Consider the following 11,994-nt stretch of genomic DNA (forward strand, 5'->3'; position numbering starts at 1 on the left):
CAAATTTTAGAAATTTTGAGAAGTGCTCATTGTACACCTGATTTAACAACCATTCCTCTATCTCAGACAGTACTAACAGTTTCACAGAACACTAATCATAGTCAATCAAAGTGCAGTGAAGTGTCCCAAACCACAGTAACTGCATCAGAGATTGCTCCCACACTGACAGTAAGCCTACACAATCAGTGTCAACACCAGATACCTCTCAAGGAAGATACCCCAGAAAAAGTTATGCAGATGCAGAAGTCCCAGCTTCTGTTATAACTACAGAACAAACAACACCAGCAGCAGTGTCCATTGAGCAGGGCAGTAGGAAAAGAGTACCACCTTCCCACCTGAATGATTTTTTGAGTAGAAAACAGAGCAAAGAAGAATAACACAAGATAAACAGGTCCAGGACTTTATTTGAAGTGAGTGGTTCATCAGAAATGACTAAAAGCAGTAGCTGCAGTAAGCAAATTAAATCCAACCTTCTGCCATTTAATATAATGTATCATAATGTTCAGTCTCTGACTAACAAATTGCAAGATCTAGAAATAATACTGTGTTCTGACCTAAATGTTGATGTTATCTGCATAACAGAACATTGGCTAGAAGATCCACAAATAGAGACACTAAAGATCCCTGGTTTTTCCCTAGTCAGTTCATTTTGCAGGTCTTATTATAAACATGGGGGGATAGCTATCTTTGCAAAGCAGGATTTAAGGTACAAGGCAATCCAAACATATCCTGAACTGAACAAAGAAAAAGTCTTTGAAATGGCAGCTGTGGAACTTACAGACATTCAACTAGTTATTATAACTATGTACAGATCCCCTGATGCCAACACAGAAGAATTCCAGTGTAAATTTGATATGATGTTAAGTATTGTAGAACCAAAGAAAAAGAAAATCATTTGGGGAGACTTCAACATAGACTTTTTGAAATCCTCAAACTACAAAGATGAATTACTATATATGACAAAGAGTTTCAACTTAATGCCCACAGAAAATACACAAACAAGAATAACTAGGCATAGTAAAACTGAATCAGACCAAATTTTTATTCAAGAAAACTTTTCTCCATACAGTAGTGAAGCAGTTAAGATAGGATACAGTGATCATGAGGCTGTGTTGTTATCACTGGAATTATGTTCAGAGAAAATATCTCCCATTAAAATAACTGAGTGCAGGGATTTCAGTGATAGCAATATAGCAAAATTTTGCAACATATTAAGCCGAGAAACATGGGATGAAGTGTTCAATGAAACAGATGTAAACAGAATGTTTGATAACTTTCATGGATCATATGAGTACTATTTTGACATAGTCTTCACACTAAAGCAACATAAATTAAAACCAACCAGAAACAAAAGTTGGATTACTAAGCACATAAAAATCTCCAGTGCAAGGAAAAGAGTTCTACATTCATACAAAAAACAAAATAATATATCATCAGAAATGCAAAATTATATCAAAGAATACAGTAAGATCTACTACAAAGTTATTAACGACACAAAGAAAAAAGAATTGGTGAATATATCTGCAAATCAAGAAACAAAACACGGGCCACATGGATCACCATCAGATCTGAAACACACACATAACCAGTGGCAAAAAAGATGTTACCTATGTAGCTAATATCTTCAATGAGTACTTTGGCAAAGCTGCAAATGATCTTATCCAAAGCAACTTTCAGAATACTAATATGCACTACATTGAGAACTATAAATCTCCCATGGGGGTCTATGTTTCTCAAGGAGATCCACAGAGTGAGCTCATACTGGCAATGAGCTCATTAAAGTAACTTTCATGTGGTTTTGATGATATTCCTGATTGTATTATAAACCTAACAAGATATCATATTGTAGAACCTCTGAAGCATATTGTTAATCACTCCTTTTCCACAAGTACCTTTCCAAATCGTCTAAAGATTGCAAAAGTAACCCACTTGCACAAAAAGGGAGCCACAGACAATGTTAACAATTCCAGACCAGTAGCACAGCTTAGTGGCTCCTCAAAGATCTTTGAGAAGCTCTTTTATAATAAGTTGCTAGAGTTTGTTAACAAAAACTCACTGTTGTCAAATCATCAGCATGGCTTCAGGCAATCTAGCTCCACAACCACGGCAGTCTCTTCACAAATATGTACCCCACTCATACCATTACAGTTAGTGGTGACATCAATCTGCCTTCAATTTCTATTCAAAAATGCATACTCAAAGCCGAAAGTAGGCATAAAACATTGTCAGAAATTGTACTAAATGCTTTCACCAAAAATTGTTTTGAGCAATTACTTGAGGAGCCAGCTCAAAGTGAAAATGGTTGCAAAAACATACTTGATCTCTTAGGAACAAATAAACCTGAGCAGTTAGGGAGCATCATGATGGATAGGGATTAGTGACCACAAGATCATTGTAGCAAGACTGTCCATCTCAACATCTAAATCCACTAAGTGAACACGAAGTATATGTATTTAAAAAAGTAAGTAAAAATTCACTTTATGCCTCTCTAGGAGACAGTCTCCATTCCTTCCACTCTGACTATCTAAGTGTAGAGGAGCTGTAGCTTGAATTCCAAGAAATAGTATCTGAGGCAGTTCAGAAATTTATACAAAATAATTTAATAAAAGATGTTACTGATCCCCATGGTACTCAAAAAAGATCAGAAAACTGTTGGAGAAGCAATGAAAAACACAAGACAAAATCTCCAAAATTCAGGATCTTACACTGGAACTGGAAACTTAGTGCAGACATCAGTGTAAGACGCTTTTTATAGCTTCCACAACAAAACTCTTTCTCGAAAATTGACAGAAAATCCAAAGAGATTTTCGTTGTGGTGTTTACAACTTAGGGATAAACTTTGTATAATAGTTGGCCTTTCCTGAAAATTTTCATAGTTTAGATGAATTTCTAGACTGTGGTATCAAAAAAGGTGCCATTCTGTTGGTTTGATAACTTATACACGTAGAACATCTTCTAAATACTAAACCTTCTGGTCAAAGAACATACTTTCTTTTATTTTGCATTTATCCCTGTCTCCTATAGACACTTGACATGGTACATTGCTTACATGTGTCACTGTAATGTCATCTAGATAACTGGCACAGTAGTGAATGGGAGCTACAAGATGCTCTACATCAGGGGCATCCAGTCATTTAACTTACCTGGATCACATTGGAAGATGATAAATAGTTTGGGGCTGCAGCTTTGAATAAACAGAATATCATAGACCATGGATTTTATTGGATGGCCACACTCTAGATATTTCCAAAAATGTCTCTTGCTGCTCAAAATGGAATCTACAGATGGTAATAGACCTAAAAATAAGCATTGATCATATGATCCTATGATACTTTGCTTCTAACGACAGTTTTTAGTTTGTATCCAATAGCTCTATCTGCATAAAGGTCTTTACCCCTGTAAGTTTTGACAGCAATTCTTCTGACCCAGATATTGTTTAAAAAGCTGCTATTGGGGATATAAAGTTTTCACAGAGAAAAAGAGAAACAGTAGGGCTTCCTGATGATTTCATTGCCTTACAGTTTTAAATTACAGACTTGATGGTACCTAAAGTTTGGAACTCCAGAAGGCTTGACTGTTAACATGTACCTCACAGATGTTGGCACAATCTTGGCAAAGACCAAACACTGATTAAAATTCTTGGCATATGTATTCCAACATATGGAAGGTAATATTATACTCAGTCAAATTTGCCAACTTATTTACACTGAATACAGAAGTGGTAAAGGCATTCAATCAAAAAATATTAGACACTGCCTCCTGCTGTGGTTAACATGCCTATGACAAGTATATCCTGATTCTTCTGAAATGTTAATTGATTATTTAGATGAGAGACTGGTGATGCAGAAGTGTATTCGTAGGTTTCTGAATTGCCTACAGAGACAGCAGCGTTCATGTTATTGCATTCTTCAGTCCAAAGACTTCTTTGATGCAGCTCTCCATGTTAGTCCATCCTGCATAAGCCTCTTCATCTCTGTAGAACTACTGCAACCTACATCCATTTGAACCCATTTACTGTGTTTAAACCTTGGTCTCCTCCTGCAGCTTCAGCCCTCCAGATTAATTCCATTACCAACTTGATGATTGCTTGATGTCTTAAGATGTGTGCTATCCACTGATCTCTTTGGTTGGTCAAGTTGTGACATGAATTCATGTTTTCCTCAGTTTCACTCAGTACCTCCTCATTAGTTATTTGATGTACTCATCTAATTTTCAGCATTCTTCTGTAGTGCCACATTTCAAAATCTTCTATTCTCCTTTTGTCTGAACTGCTGATCATCCACATTTCACATTTCACTTCCAACGAGGCTTTGCTACACAAAAATACCTCCATAAACAACATCTTAATATTTAATGTTTCTTTGAAATGTTAATAAATATTTATCTTTTTCATAAATAGTTTTCTTGCTATTGCTAATCTGCATTTTGTATAATATCTGCTTCAGCTTTCATCAGTTATTTTGCAAAACTCAGCAACTACAGTACTTTTACTGTGTCATTTTCTAATATATTTATGTCAGCATCATCTGATTTAATTTGACTACATTCCATTAGCCTGGTGTTATGTATTTTGATATTGATCTCAAAACATCTTTCTGAGACACTATACATTCCATTTAACTGCCATACCATGTTCTTTGCAATCTGTGACAGAATTACAATGTCTTCAGCAAATCACAAAATTTTTATTTCTCATCCGTGAACTTTAATTCCCTTTTGACACTTCTCCTTGATTTTCTTTACTCCTTATTCAATGTACTGATTGAATAACATCAGCAAATGACCCACTCCCTTTCCAGCTACTGCTTTCCTTTCATGCTATTTCACACTTACAATTGCCTTCTGTATTTTATCCTGCTGTCTGCAAAATTTGAAAAACTGTATTCCAGTTAATGTAATCAAAGTCTTTCTCTAAATTTACAAATGCTGTATACATAGATTTACCTTTCTTCACCCTATATTCTGAACTGAGTTGTAGGGTCAGTATTACCTTCCTTGTTCCTACACAAATTGATCTTCCCAAAGTTGGATATTTCTGTTCTCCAGATAATCTGTTTCAGTATTTTGCAACCATGACTTACTAAACCAATGTTATGTAATTGCATATCTGTCAGGTATTGCCTTTCTTTGGAATAACAATTGTTACATTCTTCCTGAAATCTGAGGGTATTTCACCTGCCTTATAAAACTCACAAACAAGGTGGTTGGGTATCCCAAGGATCTCAGTAATTCTGAGGGAATGCTGTCTACTCCAGAGACACAATTTTCACTTAGGTCTTTCAGAGCTCTGTAATATTTTTCTTGTAATATCTGCTATCTCACCTTCATTTACTTCCTCTTCCCTTTCTATGATATTGTTTTCTAATGTGTTTTGCACATAGAGATCCTCAAGTAATCCTTTTACCTTTCAGCCTCCCCTCCTTTGTTTACTATGTACTATCCATCTGAGCTATTAATACTCATATACTTGCTTCTCTTTTCCCCAAAAATCTCTTAAGTTTTGCCATACATTGCATCTTTGTTGTCCATAGTTATGCATGTCATACAGCTTATAAAAGTCTCCTGTAGGCATTCCTGTTATGCAGTTTGCACTTTCTATCAATCTCTCATTTTTTAGAGATCTATCTTACCTCTTGATGTCTTCATTTGCTGCATTTTTATATATTCTCCTTTTATCAGTTAAATGAAACATATAATGCATTACCCAAGGACTGCAACTGGACTTTGTCTTTTTACCTATTTGATACTCTTCTACTTTCATTATTTCATCAGTCAAGGCTACCCATTTGTCTTCTATTCTGTTCCTTAACCATATGTCAGACACTTATTGTCTAATGCTCCCTCTGAGACTGTTCACAACCTCTGAGTCATTCATCTTATCTGGGTTCCATCTCCTTAATTTCCTCCAATTTTCCAATTTCTTCAGGTTTACTGTGCAGTTCACAACCAAACACTTGTGGTCAAAGCCCACATCTGCTATGAAGAATAATTTACAGTCTAAAATATTGTTTCAAAACCTCTGTCTTATTGTAATCAGGGTGGCAATTCTTCTGGTAAAGCTGGAATTCTAAGGGCATTACATTATACCTGGAAAAATTAAGTAAGTCTAAAGAATTTCAGGAATTTTGTAAAATCTCAGGGAATTCTGTGTTTTGAACCTAATATTGACATTTTATTTCATCGAGCTTTATAAATGATGAATTTTAAAATAATTAATATTCAAAAGTGTGTTATTTATTTAAATATTAGTCTACATTAATTATCAATGTTTAAAAGCTGTGGTTAAACTGCAGCCAACAGGAAAGAAAAGTCATTAATGTAACACATTCAACCTTTCTTATTCCATCATCTTCTTCCCCATTCCTGGAATACAGGGATTTTCTTTTCCAAATTTGAGTAGGCACCCTGTATTATGTAATCTGTCTGAAATATTCTGGTGTGTCCAAGTACCTTCCTCTGGTCCAAACTTCTTTCATGATTTTTAAACCATTATTTTGAAATTATGCTTGGTGCAAAATTCTACCAGTCAACCTCCATTTTACTCCTCTTTTCAATACTATTTTCAGCTACTACTTTTCCTTCTCATCATTTTGCTACTATTGAATTTCAGCCACTCATTACAGTTAATTTTTTATCTCTCTTAACTCCTTGAATTTCTTATATCTCATCACACATTTTTTTCAGTCTCTTCATCATCTGCTGAATGAGTGGGCATATAAACTTGATATTCTAATTTGGATGTTGGCCTTTTGTGTATTTTGGCTACAATAATGTGTTCACTATGCTGTTCAAAGTAGCTTACCAATATTCTTATTTTGTTATTCATTATTAGCCCTATTCCTGTATTACTCGTATTTGATTTGGTGTTGGTAAGATTTTACTGGCATCACTGAAAGTCTTGCCCTTTCTGCCACTGCATTTCACTAAGTTGCACTGTATATAACTTCAGTCTACCCATTTCAATTTTCAATTCTCTAACCTTCCTACCTACCTACCTGCTTGAGGTATCTAATATTCTGCCCTCCAAATGTGGAAAGCCACTTATTTTTTCCTAATGATGACATCCTCCTAAGTCATCTCCACCCACCGAGCGAGGTGGCGCAGTGGTTAGACACTGGACTCAGATTTGGGAGGATGACGGTTCTATCCCGCGTCCGGCCATCCTGATTTAGGTTTTCTGTGATTTCCCTAAATCACTCCAGGAAAATTCCGGGATGGTTCCTCTCAAAGGGCATGGCCGACTTCCTTCCCCATCCTTCTCTAATCCGATGAGACCGATGACCACGCTGTCTGGTCTCCTCCTCATGACCGACCGACCCATTTCATTTTGAAAACAGAAGGGAAAAATAAGGTAAGATATGGATACTAATATGCAATCCTTTGCTTTTCGTTTCTGTAATTTATGGAATCTCTTTAAACATCTATTAAGACTTTCTTTAATAACTTCAGTCAGCACACCGCAGTATGTAGGGTTTTCCATTTGCAAGCCGCTTAGCCTTCTTCAAATTCTCATTAGTTCTGACAGAAGACATCCACTGTAGGAATAATTGTCCCCTTCTAAACTTCTGATGGCATCAGCATTAGGTTTTGATCAGCTTATGCATTCATTAAGAAATTGTATTTCAGTTTCTTTAAAAGCTGGTGCACCCCTCATGATTAGGCAGTTGTAACTCTTCAAACTCCCTTCATAGTCTTCTCTTAGTGTTAATGCATAATCATCATAATGAACATTACCATACACAACTTCAGCATTATGAATAGGAGCTGAATCTCTTTCACTTGTTCCTGCAGCTGAATCTTTTCCATATATTTTAGAAGGTTTGGCCATATTTCATCCATTGTCAGTAATAGTCTTCATGATTTTTGTCAGCTTTAGATCAAATTCAGAATGAATAACCATCCCTTAAACCTCCTGTAACCACACTATACTTTTTTGTATCATGCCAGTGAGCTGCTACACCCATAGAGCTTTTCTGGATGATCACAAAGTGTCAGCAGTGGTGCATACAAAATCAACCTACTTCGAAGTTCCTTTTGTATTATCTGTATAGTAGTGTTCTGCAATTTTTTTTATTACTTGTTTTGCAGCACTTAATTTTTAGCGGGATTTCAATAAGAGTCTCAAATGATTTCTATTCTACAATTGATGTAGGTAACTTGTCAAAATTAACCAACTTCTGTAAGATGGCTTAAAGTGTTTTGTTCTTCATTATCATTGTTGTTCTTGTTGTGGTCTTCAGTCCTGAGACTGGTTTGATGCAGCTCTCCATGCTACTCTATCCCGTGCAAGCTTCTTCATCTCCCAGCACCTACTGCAACCTACATCCTTCTGAATCTGCTTAGTGTATTCATCTCTTGGTCTCCCTCTACGATTTTACCCTCCACACTGCCCTCCAATACTAAATTGGTGATCCCTTCATGTCTCAGAACATGTCCTACCAACCGATCCCTTCTTCTAGTCAAGTTGTGCCACAAGCTCCTCTTCTCCCCAATTCTATTCAATACCTCCTCATTAGTTATGTGATCAACCCATCTAATCTTCATCATTATTCTGTAGCACCACATTTTGAAAGCTTCTATTCTCTTCTTGTCTAAGCTATTTATCGTCCACGTTTCACTTCCATACATGGCTACACTCCATACAAATACTTTGACAAATGACTTCCTGACACTTAAATCAATACTCGACGTGGACAAATTTCTCTTCTTAAGAAACGCGTTCCTTGCCATTGCCAGTCTACATTTTATAGCCTCTCAACTTCGACCATCATCAGTTATTTTGCTCCCCAAATAGCAAAACTCCTTTACTACTTTAAGTGTCTCGTTTCCTAATCTAATTCCCTCAGCATCACCTGAATTAATTCGACTCCATTCCATTATCCTCGTTTTGCTTTTGTTAATGTTCATCTTATACCCTCCTTTCAAGACACTGTCCATTCCGTTCAACTGCTCATCCAAGTCCTTTGCTGTCTCTGACAGAATTACAATGTCATCGGCGAACCTTAAAGTTATTATTTCTTCTCCATGGATTTTAATACCTACTCCGAATTTTTCTTTTGTTTCCTTTACTGCTTGCTCAATATACAGATTGAATAACATGGGGGAGAGGCTACAACCCTGTCTCACTCCCTTCCCAACCACTGCTTCCCTTTCATACCCCTCAACTCTTATAACTGCCATCTGCTTTCTGTACAAATTGTAAATAGACTTTCGCTCTCTGTATTTTACCCCTGCCACCTTCAAAATTTGAAAGAGTGTATTCCAATCAACATTGTCAAAAGCTTTCTCTAAGTCTACAAATGCTAGAAATGTAAGTTTGCCTTTCCTTAATCTTTCTTCTAAGATAAGTCGTAGGGTCAGTATTGCCTCACGTGTTCCAACATTTCTACGGAATCCACACTGATCTTCCCTGAGGTCAGCTTCTATCAGTTTTTCCATTCATCTGTAAAGAAATCGTGTTAGTATTTTGCAGCTGTGACTTATTAAACTGATAGTTCAGTAATTTTCACATCTGTCAACACCTGCTTTCTTTGGGATTTGAATTATTATATTCTTCTTGCAGTCTGAGGGTATTTCGCCTGTCTCAAACATCTTGATCACCAGATGGTAGAGTTTTGTCAGGACTGGCTCTCCCAAGGTTGTCAGTAGTTCTAATGGAATGTTGTCTACTCCGGGGGCATTGTTTCGACTCAGGTCTTTCAGTGCTCTGTCAAACTCTTCACGCAGTATCATATCTCCCATTTCATTTTGATCTACATCCTCTTCCATTTCCATAATATTGTCCTCAAGTACATCGCCCTTGTATAGGCCCTCTATACACTCCTTCCACCTTTCTGCTTTCCCTTCTTTGCTTAGAACTTGGTTTCCATCAAAACTCTTGATATTCATGCAAGTGGTTCTCCTTTCTCCAAAGGTCTCTTTAATTTTCCTGTAGGCAGTATCTATCTTACCCCTAGTGACATAAGCCTCTACATCCTTACATTTGTCCTCTAGCCATCCCTGCTTAGCCATTTTGCACTTCCTGTCTATATCATTTTGGAGACGTTTGTATTCCTTTTTGCCTGCTTCACTTACTGCATTTTTATATTTTCTCCTTTCATCAATTAAATTCAATATTTCTTCTGTTACCCAAGGGTTTCTACTAGCCCTCATCTTTTTGCCTATTTGATCCCCTGCTGCCTTCACTATTTCATCTCTCAAAGCTACCCATTCTTCTTCTACTGTATTTCTTTCCCACATTCCTGTCAATTGTTCCCTTATGCTCTCCCTGAAACTCTGTACAATCTCTGGTTCTTTAAGTTTATCCAGGTCCCATCTCCTTAAATTCGCACCTTTTTGCAGTTTCTTCAGTTTTAATCTACAGTTCACAACCAATATATTGTGGTCAGAGTCCACATCTGCCCCTGGAAATGTCTTACAATTTAAAACCTGGTTCCTAAATCTCTGTCTTACCATTATATAATCTATCTGATACCTTTTAGTATCTCCAGGGTTTTCCATGTATACAACTCATTATGTTAGATGAAATTGACCCCTCACCAGCCTCATCAACACACTTCCTCTTCTTTGTATATTGAGCTTTGAGTTCCTCAAATTCCCTTAATACTTCAGCATACCTTTTTGTCTGCAAAAGCAAAATTAATAGTTAAATCTTTGAAGCATAGAATGGCTGAAATTATTGTTAGTATTAAAAAGAATCTTCTTTTACTATCGGCCACTTAGTTTTGAAGTCAAAATTACATTTGATTCTACAAAATAAAATAAATGACGTACCCCTTCTTACTTAGCTCTAAATGGCTCAAAAACAGTGCCTTTAAATCTTCTCTGTACATTGCAGACTTTGTTATTAATACTTATGAAATGTTTCAGGGTAAGATATTACTGAAAGTGAGCAAAAACCAGTCTGAAGGTACGCTGCAGCCCCATCCCTCTTGTCCGCAAATAAGTGATTTTTTTAGTTAACAGTTGTCACAAGTCCCATAATGTTTCTGACTTTTTCATGTATGTAGTAACCTTCTTCAGGTCAGTACTGATTTCAGTGCTGAATTTTGTGGTGATCAAATAACTGGTACAGGCATTAGCCTTGGACAAACATGCATACTCACATCATTTCTGCTTTATATATTAGAAGATAAAAAAATGTAATAACCATAAATTAAGCAAAATACAGTACATAGAATCTATTATATAAAGCATAAATCACATGGGTGTATATGTTTGTCGGGTACTCCATAAATGTAGATACAGCTTACAAAGGTATAGCTGTCACTCTCACATTGAATGACCTCTATAAGTTCCCATTAGTAAATTCATGATATCAAAAAATGTGATACTCACCCCAGTCCCTGTATTATTCACTTCCTTTTGAGACTACTAGGCATTATCAGATGATTTTGGTAAATTTTACATTAAACGAACAGTAATGGTAAACATATAATGTGTACTCAGGTCTTACTGCCTTTGTTAATAATTAGGGTCATGGTCATATTCACTTGACAGGTATAGCTTTAGCACTTAGTACATAATCTGTATTTGTTATGGAACTATTTTTGTTTAAACAAATTGCTCATTAAATGAATGGAAACTGCAAAGTGTCAAATAAATAAATTCAAGAAAAGAATTTTTCATTTTGGAAATACACAATATATGTATTTTAAGTATTTCAGATAAAGTAGAAAATTCTTTTTGAAAAAAAAAAAAAGTATTTTAAATGTAAAATAAAAATTGGTTAAAACTGTGTGCCCGACCGAGACTCTAACTCGGGACCTTTGCCTTTCGTGGGCAAGTGCTCACCAACTGAGCTACCGAAGCACGACTCACGCCCGGTACTCACAGCTTTACTTCTGCCAGTACCTCGTCTCCTACCTTCCAAACTTTACAGAAGCTCTCCTGCGAACCTTGCAGAACTAGCACTCCTGAAAGAAAGGATATTGCGGAGACATGGCTTAGCCACAGCCAGAGGGATGTTTCCAGAATGAGATTTCCACTCTGCAG

The 11,994-nt window shown here is 36.4% G+C and overlaps 1 protein-coding gene across 1 annotated transcript; it reads left to right on the top strand.

Moving 5' to 3' along the window:
* Positions 1-428: 428 nt before the first annotated feature.
* On the top strand, positions 429-3,138 carry LOC126249299 (uncharacterized). The gene is made up of 4 exons (XM_049950953.1): positions 429-1,511; positions 1,633-1,781; positions 1,836-2,125; positions 3,074-3,138. Exons 1-4 carry the CDS (start codon positions 429-431, stop codon positions 3,136-3,138), a joined length of 1,587 nt encoding a protein of 528 aa, XP_049806910.1.
* Positions 3,139-11,994: the final 8,856 nt, after the last annotated feature.

This window comes from Schistocerca nitens, chromosome 3 (assembly GCF_023898315.1).
Source record: "Schistocerca nitens isolate TAMUIC-IGC-003100 chromosome 3, iqSchNite1.1, whole genome shotgun sequence".
NCBI classification, from domain to species: Eukaryota; Metazoa; Arthropoda; class Insecta; order Orthoptera; family Acrididae; genus Schistocerca; species Schistocerca nitens.

Coding starts and splice junctions, on each gene's coding strand:
- LOC126249299 (XM_049950953.1), top strand. CDS start 429: ATGACTAAAAGCAGTAGCTGCAGTAAGCAAATTAAATCCAACCTTCTG. Junction 1,782..1,835: donor CTGGCAATGAGCTCATTAAA/GTAACTTTCATG, acceptor AAACCTAACAAG/ATATCATATTGTAGAACCTC. Junction 2,126..3,073: donor GGCAGTCTCTTCACAAATAT/GTACCCCACTCA, acceptor AATGTCATCTAG/ATAACTGGCACAGTAGTGAA.